General features: G+C 47.1%; 1 protein-coding gene across 2 annotated transcripts in view; it reads right to left on the reverse strand.

Moving 5' to 3' along the window:
* Window positions 1-956: 956 nt before the first annotated feature.
* The window catches only part of Nol9 (nucleolar protein 9), a 31,710-nt gene continuing 12,600 nt past the window's right edge, over window positions 957-20,066 (reverse strand). Inside the window, exons 5-13 of one of the 2 annotated variants that reach the window (XM_052718703.1) lie at window positions 15,836-15,971; window positions 15,643-15,730; window positions 15,036-15,133; window positions 11,134-11,295; window positions 10,420-10,723; window positions 9,306-9,417; window positions 5,841-6,018; window positions 4,889-5,022; window positions 957-3,430 (exon numbers count right to left, since the gene is read on the reverse strand). In XM_052718703.1, coding sequence (XP_052574663.1) covers window positions 3,296-3,430; window positions 4,889-5,022; window positions 5,841-6,018; window positions 9,306-9,417; window positions 10,420-10,723; window positions 11,134-11,295; window positions 15,036-15,133; window positions 15,643-15,730; window positions 15,836-15,971 — 1,347 coding nt within the window. In that variant the 3' untranslated portion in view covers window positions 957-3,295. Of the gene's footprint in view, window positions 3,431-4,888; window positions 5,023-5,840; window positions 6,019-9,305; window positions 9,418-10,419; window positions 10,724-11,133; window positions 11,296-15,035; window positions 15,134-15,642; window positions 15,734-15,835; window positions 15,972-20,066 lie in introns of both variants that reach the window. The other variant, XM_052718702.1, reaches the window with a different exon arrangement.

A 20,066-nucleotide genomic window follows, 5' to 3' on the forward strand; every position in this document is an offset into this window, starting at 1 on the left:
AGGCAGGAAGGGGTTCAAGGTCAGCCTAGTCTACACAGCCAATCTCAGGCTAGCCAGGGTTATTCAATGAGACCAAATAATCCAGCCAAACTCCTGAACTCTCCTTGGTGCATAACCCCCTTCTGGGTAATCCCCAAAGGGACACAGCACCCTTTTCTACCTTATACAGCCTCAGACGGGGAAGCAATCTGGTGTCTGATAGGGTTCCTGTGACCCTTGAATTCATTAAGCCTCCTTTCCAAAGCTATTTTCATTCCCATGGTTTTTCCGAGACAGGGTTTCTCTGTGTAGTTTTGGTGCCTTCCTGCATCTCGCTCTGTAGACCAGGCTGGCCTTGAACTCACACAGATCCACCTGGCTCTGCCTCCCGAGTGCTGGGATTAAGGACGTGCGCCGCCGCCACCACCACCCAGCTTCGATGTTTTTTTTTTTCTTTCTTAAAAATTGTTTTAGATTATTTATTTTATTGTAGGCATACGAGCATTTGTCTGCATGCATGTATGTGCACCATGTCCATGCCTGGTGCCCATGGAGGCCAGATGAGGATATCAGATGGCCTGGAACTGGAGTTATGGATGGTTGTGAACCGGATGGTTTTTCTTAAGCATTTAAATAATTACCTGGAGCCATGTGGTGGTAGAGCATGCTTTAATCCCAGTGCTCAGGAGGCAGAGACAAAGGCTGGAGAATCTCTAAGTCTGAGGCCAGCCAGAGCTACACAGAGAAACCCTGTCTTGAAAATACCAAAAAATAAACAAACAAATAAATAAAATTAAATAATTACCAGGGCTACACAGAGAAACCCCGTTTCAAAAAAAAAGACAAATAAAATTGAATAAATAAATAATTTCCAGGGCTAGAGAGAAATCCTGTCACAAAAAACAAAAACCAAATAAAGTTAAATAAGGAAATAACCACCTGGAATAAAATTCCTTACACACTGAAAGTACACAAAATGATGTTCTCAAAAATTTTAATGATCAAGTTCATAGCAAATGGAGATGGCAGAAATCACACACAGTGGGGAATTATTTTTAAACTCAAGAGTCAGATATGATGTTCACAGGATTCACAGTGTCCACCTACGCAGTGGACACTGAAGGGCTGTTTTCTACATGGACATAGACAATTTTAAAAGCAGTATGCAGGGGCTTCTGAAGATGTAACTCATCAGTGCACTTTCACAAAGACACATGGCAACAGGACTGAACTGAAGGGAAGCCTGACAGATAGTTGTGTCCTGACATTTATGTCCACACCATTCCCAGCCTTCAGGAGGGACAAAACCTTGATGCTCACCTTCCAGACAGGCTACACAAGAAGAGTCACTTAAGACAAGTGTCTGTTACACCAAACACACCTGCAATCCCAACCCTTGGAAAGTAAGGCAGGAGGATCGTGCGTGAGTCTGAGGTCAGACTGTTTATTGCAAGATCCTGTCTCAAAACAAAAACAAACCCCCCAAAAAGATGGCATGAGTCCAATCTCTTCCTTGCCCCAAATGCCCTGACACCATAATCACATGGACAAGACACTTTGGTGCAGGTCTTACCTAAGCCGGGGTTCCACAGCAAGACCTCTCTCCAGTAATCCTGTTCTAAATGCTCCTCCCAGCCACCTGCCCAATGCCCACAGCTCCCTCTACTGCTGACACTGGGTCTCTCCGGGTAAGTGAAGGTCACCTAAAAGCACACCTTTATGAAAAATGCAAAAGGGAGGCCGGCATTTCAGGATCTTTATTCTTGTGAAGACAGGAAGACCTGGGGAACGCAGGAAGAGGGGTGGTACTAGGCTAACTGCACCTGTGATCTCAGCACTCAGAAGAGGGAGAGCAACGGAGCCAGAGACCTGCTTGGGCAACATGATAAGAGCCCCCTCCCCACCACACAGAAAGACACAAGCTAAAGTTAGACATAAATAAGGGACAGCTAGTTAAGTGGCTGGCCGCTGCTGTTCTGTCTCTAATGGGTTTTTCAAATGCCGAGGGCACCGAACAGAGTCACAAAGATGGGGCCAAGCAGACAAGACCAGGAACACTCAGGGTGCTATGGTTACAGACAAGATGGAGATAATCAATGGTGTACGTGAACATAAACATTAAACCTTCCACAGCCTCGAATGGTCTTTGAACATGATCCTGCTGGAAGGTGGAGTCCTGACATGTCGGTCACGCCAACTTGAGAAGTTGCTCAGTGGCTTGTTTTTTCAACCACAAAAGTGACCTGACAGAGTCACTTCTAATTACAAAATCCACTAGGAAAAATGGTACCTGCGTGGCCTCCTGGTCCCTAGAAGAAAGCGCTGGTAGCAAAGGTTTGTCCAAGCCAGGCACAAATGTGTCTGTCCATAGGCTGGTGGCCCCGTGGCAGTGTGTCCAGCCTCAACGGAGGAGTCAGTCAGAGCATTCCTAGACTTAAGGAACCTTCTGGAGGCTTTCTGGATGTCAGAGCAACTTCTTCAACATAAAGTCTCATGATTAAAATGACCCAGAAACTAACAGACCCAATACAGTCCTCTAACCCTTGACAACATGATTGGGAGAGTCAACGGCATCCAAGGATCAGGCATCTGCGTCATCTCACCTCACTGGTAAGGTCCACACATTCTGCCCAGGACCTCGGCGGCCATGCACTGCACCGGAGAACTGCTGGGTCAGCCTGCTGCCCTGGTTAGCGGCACTTTTTTTGGGGGGGGGGGGGGGGTGAGACAGGGTTTCTCTGTAGTTTTGGTGCCTGTCCTGGATCTCACTCTAGGCCAGGCTGGCCTCGAACTCACAGAGATCCGCCTGGCTCTGCCTCCCGACCGAGTGCTGGGATTAAAGGTCTGCGCCACCACCGCCTGGATGTGGCACATTTTTGTGGCCCTGGTTTCCTGAATTTTATCTCGAGTCCGACAGTCAGGTCCTTGGGCCGCGAAGTGAGAGAGCCGTGCACTTCCTGTCTGACGACGAGCACAGCCTTCCTTGCTGCTCCACAGCTCTGAAGGAAATGCTCCACTCACCTGGGACAGCCAGTCGTGAAGAAGTCCAGGCCAAATTTGAGATCAAACAACTGAGGAGAAAAGCCTGAAAGCCGGGTGTGGTGACATAGGCCTGTAATGCCACACTTGGATGACAGAGACAGGAGACCCTGTCTTAGAGAAAAGAAAAAAGCTATTTCCTACGCAGCACATTGTCCAGTCACATCAACACTGGACATGAGTTTGCTGCTCACAGCCACAAAGCCCCACTAAGCCTGCTGCCTCGGGGCTTGAGGACAAGGTTCCCAGGGAGAAAGGCTCTGTCTATAGCAAGGCTTTATTTTCTTTTTTTATAGGCTCTGTACCCAAGAAATGCATTTCCATACTCTCTTTCTCCAATTTTTTCCGAGGCTCCAGGAAGTTTAAAGTTATAATCCGTGGTGATGTAAGGAATTGTCCCTTCGGGCCCAGGCTGAAATGGAAACACAAACCAACAGATAGTTCCTGTCCAGACAGCCTCGAGGAGTAGAGGGGTTATCCCAACTGGAAGCCTGTATGAACACAGCTGGGCAGCAGGCTCTGGAGCCTGAGACACTTAGGATGTTCCTCAAAGGCCTTTTTTTTCCCCTCCTGAGACAGGGTTTCCCTGTGTAGCTTTGGAACCTGTCCTGGAACTCTGTCTGCAGACAAGGCTAGCCTTGAACTCACAGAGATCTGCCTGCCTCTGTCTCCTGAGTGGTGGGATTAAAAAAGTGTGTGTCACCACCATCTGACACCTTATTTAAAACAAACAAACAAAAAAAAAGATTTACTTATTTTATGTCTATGAGTGCTCTATCTGCATGTACAACATTACGCCCGAAGAGGGCATCAGATCCCACTAGAAATGGTTGCGAGCCACCATGTGGTTGCAGAGAACTGAACTCCAGAAGAGCAGTCAGTGCTCTTAACTGATGAGCCATCTCTCCAGGCCTTTTTCTTTTCCTTTTTTTTTTTTAAAAAAATAAAATAAAATAAAAGGTCTTGCTATGTATCCATCCTACGCCAGCCTCAAACTCGCAAAAATCCTCCTGCCTTTTTGTAAATTTAAAAACATATATATTTGCCAAGCAGTGGTGGCACATGCCTTTAATCCCAGCAGCCAGAAGGCAGAGGTAGATGGATTTCTGTGTGTTTGAGGCCAGTCTGGTCTACAGAGTGAATTCCAGGACAGCCAGAGCTACAGAGAGAAACCCTGTCTTGAACAACCAACACATATATATTCACTTACTTGGTTTTATGTGTATGTGTATCTGACCAGATATAGCCTCAAAGGGCCTCTGGAGCAAACAAGCCTCCGTGCCTGCCATCTGTCTACCCTGAACCCCCCACCCCCACCCATCATGAGAGATGGTTCATGCTGCTTTCAGATTAGACAGGAGATAAACACAACCAGGACCTCCACCCACTCAGCCCTGCCCATAAACACCAGTGTGCTCTCTGGTGTGCCTCACAAGACTGCTGGTGTTGCACACTGTTGTGCACCATACACACCAGTGTGCTCTCTGGTGTGCCTCCCAAGACTGCTGGTGTTGCACACTGTTGTGCACTTTAATTTCAGCACTTGGGAGGCCAACTTGGTCTATAATGAGGTCAACCAAGACTCCACAGTGAGATGCTGTCTCAAAAACAAACACACACACACAAGGCTGTCTGAAGGAGGGCAGTCCTATGGAGGCTACCTCCGCCCTCCACATCCTTCCCCTATTACTTTCTCTACACTGAGATCCTGACTTGAACCTTTTGAGGCATCCAATATCCCATCTTATGTCATTCAATCCACATAATAAAGTGTACATCTCCCAGATAAAGGAACTGTTGCCTTAACGCAGCCAACCCGCTCATTTCCACCTGCCCAGGTTCCGCGCAGGACTGTCCTGTGTGGGCTCACCTGGTTCTTGAAAATACAATGTGGAACAGTAATGGCACCAATCAGCAGACAGTTCACAGTTTTCAACTCTTCTGGAGGCAAAGGGGTGAGGATGTGGTACAGCCGCTGGTCCATGTCAATGCCTCTGCAGATGCCTTGAAGATACAGAGCAACATCAGCCATTCTGCAGACAGTGCACATTTCAACCAACAGAAAGTGAGGTTCATCTTGACATTAAGAGTTTTATTTTGGGGCTGAAGAGACAGCTCAACAGTTAAGAACATTTGATGCTCTTGCGAAGGAGCTGGGTGCCATTTCCAGAACCCATATGGTAGCTCACAACTCTGCTCCCATGGGATCTGAAGCCCTATCCTGGCCTCGAAGAGCACTAGGCACAGGATGCAGACAGACATGCAGGCAAACACATACACGAAATAAATTAAGGAATTTTAATTTCTAGTGCTTTGCTCTCAGAATACGAAGAGCAGTAACTGAGGGGTATCGAGATGGCTCAGCAGGGTTAAGAGTGCTTGCTGCTCTTCCACAGGACCCAAGTTCAGTTCCTAGCACCAACTTCAGGCAGCTGTAACTCCAACTCCAGGAATCCAACCCCCAACACCTCTGGTCTCCAGGAGCGTCTGCACTCGTGCACATGCCCACATAATTAAAAATGAAAGGCACAGAGAACCACCTGCCTGTTTCTCGTGGAGTAAGCACCATGCCCAGCTAAAAATAAAATAAATCTTAAGAAAGTATACTCTTTAATTCTTTAGACATCCCCCTGTTCAGCTATGAGGGACCAAACAGGCCAACAGACGACTTTGGATAGTTGTGATGAAGGTAAGGAACGTAACACGGAGAAGCACAGAGAAAGACATCAATTCCCCCAAAGACAAGGTACAGGTACACGGTCAAGACCAGCTGTCTACAGTGAAGCGGACAGGGTAAGAGGCATCATTTACTCTCAACTCACCAAAGCCCAAACAGTCACATATGGGGTTCTGGGCAAGCAGGATGGGCCCCCGAGTGTATCCTTTCATATCATCCAGGATCTTGCAAAGGCCAACCCAGCTGGCATTCACGGCGTACAGTATGTGGGCAGGGGCAACATCAGCATGAGTGATCCGGACAGCAACTGCACTGAAGGGGACCTGGAGAATAAACCGTAACTGCTCATCTCCCTGATTCACTTCTACTGAGAGGCTTCTTCCCAAGACACGGACTCTGTGCAGTCCACTGCCTCAGTCTCCCAAGCCCCGAGCTAATGGCATAGACCACACGGCTGACTTAGAGACGCTTTAACTATGTTCTGTGTGTGTTCACGTGTGCTCACTTGCGTGTATTTTTGAGCACTCGCATATGGAGGCCAGGAGGTAAGGTGGGGCATCTTCCCATCCACCACTCCTCACATTGTTTTGTTTTTCAGGTTTTTTGTTCCTAGGCTGCCTCAAAGCAGAGACCCAATATGCCACCATACCAGACTTTACCCTTTCATGTATTTTTTGAGAAAAAGGGTTTCTCAGCAAACCTATAGCTCGCTCATCTGGTAGATTGACTGGCCAGCAAGCCCTAGGGACCCTCTTGTCTCTGCTTTGCCCAGTGCTGGGATTACAGGCATGTGCTGTCACACCCAGCCAAAATCTGGGTTGTGAAAACACAAACTAGGGGATGGCTTGGTTGATGGAGTCCTGACCGAAAATGCAGAAGCCCTGGGTTTGATCCCTAGCTCCACAGAAGACTGGGTGTGGTGGGTGGCACATGCCTATTCTCACAGCATATGGCAGGCAGAGGCAGGAGGACCGGAAGTTCAAGGCAGCCTGGGTTACGTAGTTCCCTCCTTTCTGAACTTCTATCCACATGATCTTCATTCCCTTCTCTCCTCAACTCCAAACAAAACCACAGCAGGGGGGTAAAAGCCCTCGCAATAGTGTCAATCTGTGGATTCCAGGACATTCCTTGGTAGACTGACTGACTAGGGAAAGCTGTTCAGGCGTCAGCCAAGGAACTCATGGAGATATGGATATGTAAAGAGGAGGGTCACAAAAGCCAACAGATTACAGCACACTAAGGTTGCAGCTCAAGGACATCCCTGTAGGTGTCGGGAGCCACCAGGAGAATGACGGGCAGAGCCGCCATTCCAGTCGCAGCCCGGTTTTTCCTCTGGCTGTTTGGAGTATTTATCAGCTGGGTTTTGCTGACTAGAAATTTGCTTTCTTTCTTTTTTAAAACAAACACACTACACCAGGCAGTGGTGGTGCATTCTTTTAATCCCAGCATTCGGGAGGCAGAGCCAGGCTGATCTCTGAGTTTGAGGCCAGCCTGGTTCTACAGAGCGAGATCCAGGACAGCCAGGGCAACACAGAGAAACCCTGTTTTGTAAAAACAAAACAAAAAATCCAAAAAACCAAAACCAAACCCACTGCCAACTGCCCATCACCCTCATGTTTAGCCATGCTCCTGAGTGTTTCCTAAGGTGCCTTCTAGAATGGTGTGCCATGGCCACGTCAACTCTCCAAAGTACAAGAGCAGAGGACATGGCTCAGGCCGTGAGCACCTGCCATTTCACACAACACACACCAGGAGACTTTTTCTTATGTCATCACCGGGAGTAGTTGTCTTCATCAGTGCAGTTTTCTCCTGTCAAAGCCCAGGGAGCTCCTGCTCTGCTGTGCAGAGGTATGTTGACACTGTGGAGATGTACGCGCCGCTTTCAAAGCAAATATTTCTTGGTTTAAAAAACAAAATGCTGCCATATGTGTGTGTGTGTGTGTGTGTGTGTGTGTGTGTGTGTGTGTGTGTGTGTGTGTTTGAATGAGAATGGCCCCCATAGGGTCATAAGTTTGAATGCTTGGTCGCCAGTTAGTAGAACTGTTTGGGAAGGATTAGGAGGTGTGGCCTTGGAGAAGGCATGTCACAGTGGGGTGGGCTTTAAGGTATCAAAAGACTTGCAGTCTCTTACTGGGAATCCAGATGTGAGGGAGGTCTCGGACGCTCCTCCCACCAATGCCTGTGATCTGCCCTCCTGGACTCTACCCTCCCCAGCAGTCAGCCCTATGAACCTTTCTTCTATAAGCTGCCTTGGTCATGGTGTTCTGTAATAGCAATAGAAAAGTACCTAAGACAGTACGTGTGCACATGCAGGTGAAGCTTAGGCTGATTGCTGTCAACCTAGTCCTGTGGAATGATCCTTCTGGACACTGTGAAGACGTGTTGCTCTCATTGTTAATAAAAAGCTGAGCCGGGCGGTGGTGGCTCGAGCCTTTAATCCCAGCACTCGGGAGGCAGAGGCAGGCGGATCTCTGTGAGTTCGAGGCCAGCCTGGGCTACGAAGTGAGTTCCAGGAAAGGCGCAAAGCTACACAGAGAAACCCTGTCTCGAAAAACCAAAAAAAAAAAAAAAAAAAAAAAAAAAAAAAAAAAAGCTGAGGGGGCTGGAGAGATGGTTAAGAGCACTGGCTGCTCTTCCAGAGGTCCTGAGATCAAGTCTCAGCACCCACATGGTGGCTCACAGCCACCTGTTATTTGATCTAGTGCCTTCTTCTGGTATGTAGGCAGAACACTATACATAATAAATAACTATTAAATAAAAAAGCTGATTGGCTGATGACAAGGCAGGATTTTCGGGGCAGAGAGAATGACAGGAAGGACGAAGGTGGAGTCTGAGAATTTTTGAGCCAGAAGCAGAAGCAACATGGAAGTTCATAGATGAGGTAAATGAGCCTCGGGGCAGCACATAGATGAATAGAAATGGATTAAGTTAAGCTGTAAGAGCTGGAGACAATCTAAGCTATCGGCACGAGCATTTATAGTGACTAAGTCTCTGTGTGATTCTCTGGGAACTGACTGGCGGTTCTCCGTACAGCACACAGCATGGGAGAGGCTCTGGGCTCAAACACCCTCACCAAAACAAGCCCTGCTGATGTCAGTGTTCACCATCTCCACCCCAGATCCTAATCACAGAGCATTCCCCAAAGCAATCCCCAGCAGCCTGGACTCAAAGTTCCAAACACTTTGGTGTTGGAACCCGACAGGAATAACAAGGTCCCCTGGAGGCTACTCTATGTACCAGGCACCACCAGGAAGGCTCACGGAGCCCTACAGCATCCTGAGACACCAGGCACTACCCTCATGCAGGTAAGAGTGCACACGAGAGACAGCCACCAGATCAGGCAACGTATAGCTGACCTGAAACTACAATCCATACCAGACACTAAGCTTGCCAGCCAAGGACCAAATGCCAGCTCTCCATCTTCTGCCAGGTAACCCAGCCTCACTGTTCCTTAGTTTTCCCATCTGAAAAATGGGGATAATATCAGAACCCAGACCACAGGGCCGTTTTGAGAATTAGGGAAGCAATATACAGGAGGAGGCAGAGCGCCCAGGACACAGGAGGCCTCAAGTATCAGTCAACAGACGGTTTCTCCCAGCACCCTGATTACCTGGTACGGTGTGAGGCTGTGCAGAGGACTAAGTGGCCCTGGCACAGGAGGCATCAGCTGGCTAAGGTAACCCAACACTGCCAGATCTCGGAAGATTTTGTTGTATTTGGCCCTGAAAGGTAGAGCAGAGCAAGTTGAGTGGAGAACACACCAAAGCCACTGGGGGCAGAAGTGAACAGCATCTCAATTGACATTAGGCAGCACACTAGACCTTGTTCTTTCAGATACCCTCAAACCCTCGGGCTGGAGATGTGGTTCAGTGTTAGAGCTGCCAGCACGTTCAAGACCCTGGTCTGATGGCCAACCCTTCCCCCCATCTCTCCCCACCTAAAACCCTGCCTTGACACAGTCTTCCAAACAACAGAAAGCCCAACGACTCCTCAGCACTGAGCCCTTGGTCACTAGCGTGGGAAGCCCCATCTCCATGCCCCCACCAGGAATCATTCTCCTTTAAATATATAGCAGTGGTAACTGGAAAAAATCTTAAGAGTATTATCTCTCCTTTTTGTTTACAGGGTGTGGTGATATATTGTGTACCCTAATAAACTTGCCTGAGGATCAGAGGACAGAGCCAGCCACTAGATTAGACATTGAGGTCAGGCAGTGGTGGCATAAACCCTTAATCCTATCACTCGGGAGGCAGAGATCCGTCTGGATCTCTCTGAGTTCAAGGTCACACTGGAAACAGAGGCAGGCAGTGGTAACACACACACACACACACACACACACACACCTTTAATCCCAGTACTGGGAAGCACACACGCCTTTAATCCCAGGAAGTGATATCTGGGCAGATTAAGGTATATAAGGCATGAGGAAACAGGAACTCACTCTCTTTAGGCTGAGGATGTCGTAGAGGTAAGAACTAGGGGCTGGCTGCTCTGCTTCTCTGATCTTTCACTTTCACCCTGATATCTAGCTCTGGGTTTTTCATTAAAAGATCATCTAAGATTCGAACAACAACAGGGCTTCACAACAAGCTGGCCTCGAACTCATGATTCCCGGGCCTGCCTCCCAGGTTCAAGAATGAACCACGACCAGCTTTCTAAACAAGTGAGCACACAATGCCTGGCTCACTGCAGGAAGCTTCATTCGTTACTCCAGTGACACTTACCTATTTTTTTCATTTTTGTCACATAAAAATTCTGAGTGGACATACATCAGCTTATGTCCAGTGAAGACTGGAACTGGACTAGAGTCTTTCTCTTCCTCAGTAAATTCCAAACTGTCTTCAAATTCTTCAATTTCAAAACCTCGATGTCTCCTTTTGATCTTGCTTTTTGTATACAGGCCATCTGTGAGCTCCACGTATTCTGAGGTCAGAGCGGGCATCAACCTTCCCCGGCCAGTAGACAACTGAACAACATAGTTGGGAGATAACAATCGGATCAGGTCAACCAGCAGCAGCAGTCCGTCATCTGCGGTGGAGGAGAGACGGTGAGCACAGTGTACCAAGCGCTAAAGACATGGGCCGGGTGTGGCGCACGCCTTTAATCCCAGCACCTGGGAGGCAGAGGCAGGCAGATCTCCGTGAGTTTGAGGCCAGCCTGGGCTACAGAGTGAGTTCGAGGACAGCCAGGGCTGTTACAGAGAGAAACCTTGTCTCAGAAAACAAAAAACAAAAACAAAAAAACCCCCAAAAAACGAAACAAACAAACAAAAAGGGACAGTAAGGACAAATACCTATAACCTTTATACTGGGGAGGACGTGGGAGGAGGGTTACAAGTTCAAAGCCGTCCTCAGCCACATGTATGGAAACATCATAACGTGCACCTGTACAGCACTCATTGTATCTACTTACACTACAACACACGTACATGGGCTTACCTTTCACCCAGCCCATTGTGTTGATGATAAGTGGGGACTCTCTCTTGTAATCTCTGAACACGTATTTTATTATTTCGATGTAATTCTCATAGTCATTATGACAATTCATCTTCCCGTAGTACACCATCCTCTGTGGCCTCCTCGGGTGGGTGTAAGGTGGTCCTAAGGAATAACGGACGGGGTCAGGAACCAAGCACTGGCCCAACACAGAAGGCTCGAGACCAGTGGTTCTCAACCTCCCTAATGCTGTGACCCTGTAAAACAGTTCATGCTGTGTGTGGTAAGCCCCAACTATAACATTAATTTTGTTGCTACTGTTATGAATCGTAATATCAATATCCAGTATGTGACCCCCTTGGGAGTCATGACCTACAGTTTGAGACCCGCTGCTACAGGGGTTCCATCTCCATCACTGCCAAGCAAAAGCAACCATGCCATGGCCACAAACAGTGGCCAAGATTTTGTGTTATTGCCAACCCTGACAAAGATCTTAGGAAATCTCAAACCACCAAGAACATCCTAATTTTGTTTTTGGAAGTCCATTTAATACAAGGACAACCCCACTTTCATATATGTAAGTCAGCTCCAATCATGTTCTGACATGGCTGCATTTGTTCCAGGCATCTGGGATACAATCATGAACCTCCCCACCTTCTAGGGCTTACAGTCTGTCAAAAATTCAATTAATGACCTTTAATAATCCCTGGCTAAGTGGTAGTTTATACTTTTAATCCCAGTATTTGGGAGGCAAGGCAGCTGGACCTCTGTGAGTTCCAGGCTAGCCAGAGCTACACAGTAAGAGCCCTAATGCCCCCCAAAGGAAAGAAAAGACAAAAAGAAATAAAGAAACCAGAGCAAGGGTTGGTGAGATGGCCCAGGGGCAAGAGCACGCACTACTCTGGCAGAGGACCTGGGTTTGGTGTCAAGAGGTTGACAGTCACCTCTCACTCCAGCTTCAGGAGAATCAGATGCCCTCTTCTGGCTCCAAGGACACTTGCACTCATGTGCACAAACCACCCTCCCCTGAATACACATAATTAAAAATAAATCTTAAGATGAGTGTTGGTGGCACACACCTTTAATGCCAGCACTAGGGAGGCAAAGGCAGGCGGACCTCTGTGAGTTTGAGGCCAGCCTGGTCTATAGAGCGAGATTCCGGACAGACACCAAAACCACACAGAGAAACTCTGTCTTCATTTAAACAAGTCCGTGTCATTATTTGGGAACTGACTGGCAGGACAGAAAAAGATTCATTACAAAGACCTGACTCCTACAAGTTGTCACTGGATTTCTACATGTGTGTATGTGTGCCAAGACACTTGCACTCAACTCCTACTCAAAACAAGTGAGTGTAAAATAAATTTAAAAACCAAACAGTGAGCTGGGCATGGTGGCACACTTCTGTAATTCCAGCACTTGGGAGACAGGTGGATTTCTGTGAGTTCCAGGACAGCCAAGACCACACAGAGAAATATCTTGAAATACAAAAACAAAACAAAACAAACAACAACAACAAAATACTAAAAACTCCAGGGACTTAAATAGGCATTCTTTCCAGATGTATAGGTGGCCAATAAGCACTGACAATGTAAACACTGAAGAAGAGGACACCTAGTATCAGTAGTCACAGGAGCACAAAACACTGCTTCATGCCTGCCTGGTGGTCTGTAATCAAAACCACCCACCCTGGCAAGAACAAAGAGAATCAGTACCCTGCACGCTGCTGGTGGCAACTTAAAAGATGGCCCAGCCACTGTGAAAACACCTGGTGGTGTCTCAGAAGTGCACACAGACTATCACAGGACCTAGCAACTGCACACCCAGGCACACAACTGAGCGGAAAGCAGGGTCTCGACTGTGTACTTGTCCACTGTTATCATAGCAGCGCTGTTCACAGCAGCCAAAATACACAACTCCCACAGTGGGATGGAGAGCTCAGTGGGTAAAGGTGCTGGTCACGCAAGCCTGAAATCAAACCTCAGTCCCTAGAACCCAAAATGTGGGGACACACATCTGGCATTCTAGCATTCTCAAGAAGAAAGGTTGTAGTGTGTAGCCATCCCAGCTTTGGTCTGGAAGTTCCAACCCCTATTGAGGCTTCGGTAACTATCACGCCTACAAGGTGGACCCAAGAGAGGGCCCTGAAGACCCGCGATCCGGAGGTGCCACCGTCTCTGTTCCTGGACCCTGGATGATGGAGGTTGACGGAGCAGAGTTCTCCAGAGAACACCACTGGACTCGACACACCTTCCCCAGACCCTGTGACCTACCTATCCCTTCATTTGTAAGTTACGCCACTAATAAACCTCCCTTTTAACTACGTGGAGTGGCCTTAATAATTTCACCAACAAAAGGGGGCGAGGTGAGGTCACTTAAAAGCTTGCAGGCCAGCTAGTTTGATATATGCAGTAACACAACAGAAAAATAAGGGACCCTACCTCAACAAGGTGGATAAAAACATGGGATGCAAATACATAATGGAATCATTTCAGCTATACAAAGAAAACTAAGGTTATTTTTCTCCCTGTATGTGCGTATGAATGTTCAAGCTGATTATCCTCCCTCTACCTTCCAGCTTGCCATGGGAGTGCTGGGGTCACAGGCAGACGCTCATGACCAGAGCCACCTTCAGGCTGGTGTGGCAGGACCTTTATATGGTGATATTTTATTTGTACTAAAATGTGATTTGTATGTTAATAAATAAAGTTGCCCGGGGGTCAGAGCTATTAGAGCCATAGCAAAAGCTGGGCGGTGGTGGTGCACGCCTTTAATCCCAGCACTTGGTAGGCAGAGCTAGGTAGATCTCTGTGTGTTCAAGGATACAGCCAGCATTGGAGACACACGCCTTTAATCTCAATACCAACCATAGAAGACCTGGAGGTCTGTACAGACAGGCAGTGACGAGGCAGTCATGTGGTTGGGTTTACAACCAATGAGAAGGCAGAACAGAAAGTCTATATAAAGACAAACACACAGGAAGTAGGTCTCTTGGCTGAAGAGGATAGCTGAAGCTCTGACCTTTTGGGCTTTCATCTCTGCATTGGCTCTGTGTTTCTTATTTAATAAGACGGTTATTTCTACACCTTTACCCATCAAGCTTTGGTCTGAGACTTAAGTTGACACATTCTATAACCTAGATTCTAATCAAACCAGATGCAGTACTGAGTGACTGGCTTACAAGACTAACTAGGGGAAAAAAAGAAAGACTAACTAGGGACATTCCCAGGGACAGAACTAGACCAGACAGTAACTAAGAGCTGGGCCGTGGAGTTGATCTGTAAAGAGAAGCACTTCACTGGGCGATAATAAAAAAATCTGATGTAGCAACAAGAACTACAACACTATATACAGATTTAACATCCTTGCATTATTATACACCCAGAAGTGGCTAAGACGACCACATTTATTTTGTATAATTTATAATTCTAAAAAAATTCTATTTGCATTCTGAAACAGGAAAAGGATTTACAGGTGAATGCAGGAAAAAAAAATGATCTGTGGACTGTTCAACAGTACTGGGTCAAGGTTCAGGTCACCTAGACGTTATTAGGGTGAGACGTATTGTGAAATTTATACAAAACAGGAGCTGAAGATGGCTCACAGGTTAAGAGCACTGGCTATTCTTCCAGAGGGCCCGGGTTCAACTCCCAGCACCCACACGGCAGCTCACAACTATCTGTAACTCCAGTTCTAGGAGATCTGACACCCTCACACAGACATACATGCAGGCAAAACACCAATGCACAAAACATAAAAATAAATTATTCATAAAATAGTTCCATTTCCTAAAATAAAAAAACATTCAATCAAGTTTGTTGTGGAAGCTGGAGGCAGAGCTTTGCATATTTTACATGTGATCCAGAATTTTGTGACTGTGATTACTTGAAACCTGTAATACATACCCAGCAGTGGTTCTGTAATGTTAAGTAAAGCAATGCAGCCAGGAGGAGTAAACTCTGTCTGCCCCAGGTCACATTCCAGATAGTCAACTCCAGGAAGGCTGGAAATTATTAAAGAGAAAGATAAATCTCAGGCAGCTGTCCTCTGTAGCTGTGACTTTGTGTGACATGTGGACATCATCACCTTGTGTAGCCTTGTAGCTGTCACATTCCAAAAGCAAGGCCCCATCCCATTCACAACAGGCAAGGTTACCGCCAAAACATAACAGCCCAGTCCTGGGTTTGGGGATGACACCTGGACCAGTATAGATTCCAAGATCAAGCACCCCCTCTTCTCCAGGTCAGTTAGTGAAGAGTGCCACTGCCCAGCCGACAGCACATAGCTCTGAACACAATCCCACCGCTAGTCTCTCCATCAAGCTGGGCATGTTGGCTTATATCTGTAATCACAGCACTGGGGAGGCTGAGGCAGGAGAATCACCAGGAGTCCAAGGCCAGACTAGTCTAGAGAGTGACACCATGCCTCAGGAGATCCAACAAAAACCCAGTTTCTCCCCGGCATCTCACTTCATGCCCAGATGTGACCAGATGAAAACACAAGCATGCTTACCTATTCAATAACTGGTTAATCAGTATTCTACTGAACGTTGACTTTCCAGTGTCACAAGCGCCACACAACAGGATGACAGGGCAGCCATCTACTTTTGCAGGTAAAACAAACAGTGAGCCCCAGTCCTCAGGACTGAAGTTACACAGTGCCTGAGGCTCTGGAGAATATGGAATTGAGAAAAGGTGATGCTCACCACAGGATGCGCTGACTAGCTCGTCTAGAGCACAAAGGCCGCTCTCATTCAGACAGATGCCTTTCTTCTTCCTCTGTCTTCTGATACCAATCGTCTTCAAAGTTATATACTCAGAATTAATCCGCACAGGAGTATTCTGAAATGTAACAATTCAAACTCTAAGGAAAGTTTTCTTTTTTTTTTTTTTTTTTTTTTTTTAAAGATTTATTTATTTAGTACACAGAAGAGGGTGCCAGATCTCATTATAGATGGTTGTGAGCTGCCATGTGGGTGCTGGGAATTGAACTCAGGACCTCTGGGAGAACAGTTGGTGCTCTTAACCTCTGAGCCATCTCTCCAGCCCCAAGGAAAGTTTTCTTAAAGATATATATTTGCTGCTGGGCAGTGGTGGCACACACCTTTCATCCCAGCACCTGGGAGGCAGAGGCAGGTGGGTCTCTATGAGCAAGGCCAGCCTGGTCTACATAGCTAATTTCAGGGCAGCCAGGACTACACAAAGAAACCTCGTCTCAAAAAACCAAAAAATAAATACACATACATGCACGCACTTGTTTCTAAAATAATAAGCAACAGATAGTTGTGAGCTGTAAAAAAAAAACAAGGCAAAAATTGGTTCCTTTCTCTCAGTACCCAGAACTCAGCCCATCAGCATGTCCTGTCTATTCTTTCTGAAGTACATGTCTGTTTTCACAGTGTCCACCCACTCTCAGGCTGCCACATGTCTGGAGAAAGAAAGGCATTAATTAAAACGTAGGGCGAGGTTGGTGATCTGAAGTCAAGGCCATCTTTAAACACAAAACAAAACCCAGGACTGGGGTTGGGGATTTAGCTCAGTGGTAAAGCGCTTGCCTAGTAAGCGCGAGGCCCAGGTTCGGTCCTCAGCTCCGAGGGGAGGGGGGCGACCCGGGACGGGGGGGATGGGATGACACGGGACGGATGCAGACGGAACTGAAGAGTGAAAAGGGCGGCCATGCTCACCTCTCACTGGGGTCTTAAAGAAGCACAAAGAAGCTACAAAGGGGTGTGCGAGCTGCCGTGGGGAGGAGGATACGGGTCACCATACAGAAGAGGGTGGAAGGAGGAACCGGCACAAACACATCCTCATGCAACCAGCAATCACAGAGGGCTTTCCCGCCTCTGGAGAGGGTTAAAATGTAATCCCAGAGTTGAAGAGATGGCTCTGTGGTTTAGAACAATTACTGCTCTTGCAGAAGACCAGAGTTTGGTCCCTAGCACCCAAGTCAGACAGCTCACAATCACAATCACTCTACTCCAGGAAATTTGACGCCATCTTCCAGCTCCTAAAAATATGTACCATAGACATATAAATGACAATAAAAAACTCTTCAGAATGCAATCACATGAAGGGCTAGGAAGGTGGCTTAGTGGATAAAACTCCGGTTTTTAGAACCAGAGTTCAAATCCCCAGTACCCATGTAAAAACTAGGGAGGTATGAGGGCTGCCTGAAATTCCAGTACTTGGGAGGCAGAGACAGGGGAACCCTGGGAAAAGCTGGTTAGCTAGACTAGCTGCAACTGGTGGGCCCCAGGTTCAGCAAAAGACCTTGGACAATGTGAGTAAGTGGAGATGGATTGAGGCAGACATTCCAAATCAAGTTCTGACCTTCACATACACATTAGGCACCCCTCCATACACACAAACAAATAAAAATGTAATCACATTGGCATATGGCTTTATTCCCAGTACTCCGGAGGCAGAGGCAGTTGGATTTCTGAGTTCGAGGCTAGCCTGATCTATAGAGCAAGTTCCAAGACAGTCAGGACTGTTACACAGAGAAACCCTGTCTCTCAATAAAATAAACAAAGTAACTACATAAGACACCACAGTAGCATTTGTCAGTAATCCCAGGACACCAGAGGCAAGAGGAATACAAGGCTGAGGCCTGTCTAGGCTATACAGTAATACTGTGTCTCAAAAAAAAAAAATTGGGGATAGGGTCTGGAGAAATGGCCCAGAGATGGGATCTTTCGGAAGGCTGATGTTCTGTTCCTAGCGCCCACATACGTGGCTCAAAACCTCCTCTAACTTCAGGTCCCGGACTATAAACTCACACCTCTGGTCTCCACAGAAACTTGGCACCATGTGCATAGACTCACATAATTAAATACTGAAATAATAACACAAAAGCACATCCATGCCCCAACCACCTTCATGGCATCTCCCTTTTCACAGCAGCTCCACATCAGGGGTGTCTTGGTTCCCTCTCCCAGCATTACAGAACTATGAGAAGAATTCTTTGCTGGTTCCTGTCTTCCGGTAATTATGCAAATGAACTGCCAGGCTAAGTGGGGTTTGTTTTGAGACAGGGTCCCTCTGTAGTCCAAGCTGTCCAACATAGATAGAGTTCGAGGCCAGCCCGGTTCACAAAGCAAATTCCAGAACAGCCAAAGATGTTATACAGAGAAACCTTATCTTTAAAAACCAACCAAACAAAACAGACCAACTTGGAACAATACACATTGTGATGTTGGTATTAATATGAGATCTTGGTATGAACAGGGAAGGTTATGGCTTAATGGCCTATGTGTGTCTGTGTCAAGTTGACAAGGGGCCAATTGTGCTAGTTAGAGAAACCCTGTCTCAAAAAAACCTAAAAAGAGGGCTGGAGAGATGGCTCAGCGGTTAAGAGCATTGGCTGTTCATTCAATTCCCAGCACCCACATGGTGGCTCACAATCATCTGTAATGAGATCTGGCGCCCTCTTCTGGCATGCAGGCAGAACACTGTATACATAATTAATAAATCTTAAAAAAAAAACAAAACAACAAAAAAAGAGCACTTGCTGTTCTTGCAAAGGATTGGGGTTTGATTCTCAGCACCCATAGGGAGGTTCATTCACCACCTCCTCAGGGACCAGGCACGCGTTCGGTACACATTCGGTACACAAGCATACATGCAGGCAAATACACACACAAAATTAAAAAACATTTAAATAAAAGAAAACAAATGCCTGCAAAGTGCTGGGCAAACAGCTTAGCCAATAAACTCAAGGCCCTGGGCACAAACTCAGGCGTGGAGGGGTGTGTGTGTGTGATCCCAGCACCTGGAATGTGCACGTGAGGGCTGTGACAGTCATCCAGCCTCCCTGGCAAGCTTCAGGCCAACCAGAGACTGTCTCAAAGGACAGACAGCTCCCAAGTAGCAAAGCTCAAGGTGTCCTCTGGCTTCTGCATGCACCTGCACATGCATGCATACCAACACATACACACAGAATCGCTTGTTCCTCCCAAGGTCACACAGCCTTATGAGCAAACTCATCATGGACTCAATCAAGGGTCAGTTAAGCCGAGTTTCCCCTCTACAGTACTGTCACTCCAGCCCTTCTTTCTCCTTCATTCCCACCGTGTTAGAGCAGTTTCATAATTCCCCCTTAACAACAAACTCTTCACTACAGCTCCCTGTAACTTTCTTTTTTTTCTTTCTTTCTTCCTTCTTTCTTTCTTTCTTCCTTTCTTTCCTACTTAATCCTGCAGTTTCTTTCTTCCCACCTCCTGACCTCAACATGAAGCTGTCCCTCAGCAGAGTACTGAAACCAGTTTGGTCCAGATCCTCGTCCTGCACCTGTGTCTTTCTCAGACCACCTTAATTAGACTGGCAATGCCTCCAACCCTGGTCATTCCTCGGCACCTCTGTGAATCCGGTTTTAACCTCCTCAGGAGTGACATGGCCCAGACCTCATGCCCTCTCTCCTCTCAGCTACATCAGCATGCTCATGCTCTCTCTTTCTCTACCTAATTTTTGTTCTCAGATACCCTCTGTCGCAGGCTCCCAAATTAACAGCCCTACCATCTTCTCCAAACTGCAGACTCACAGACTACTGCCTACCTGACATCTCCAACTGGATGTCTTTTTTCTTTTTTTGGCGCTAGGGTGCCATGTAGCTCAGGGTGGCCTCCACATCACTATCTAGCTGGAGATGAATTTGAACTCCGCATCTTCCTGACTACACCTCCCGAGTGCTGGGATTACAGGCTCGTCCTACCACAGCTGACAAAGAGGTGGCTTCTGCTGGACAATGAAACTGAGGGGGAAGAGGGAAAAAGCTCATGACAACCTTTCTGTAGGTGCCTGTGTGAACGCACGCCACACCACGTAAGTGGGGGCCAGAGGACAAAACCCAGGAGTGTTCTTTCCTTTACCGTGAGTACCTGGGATGGAACCCTAACCATCAAGCTTGTTCAGCAGGTGCCTTTACCCATGACACACACA

This window comes from Peromyscus californicus, unplaced genomic scaffold (genome assembly GCF_007827085.1).
Source record: "Peromyscus californicus insignis strain IS unplaced genomic scaffold, ASM782708v3 Scaffold_5__1_contigs__length_169319896, whole genome shotgun sequence".
In the NCBI taxonomy this organism is placed as follows: Eukaryota; Metazoa; Chordata; class Mammalia; order Rodentia; family Cricetidae; genus Peromyscus; species Peromyscus californicus.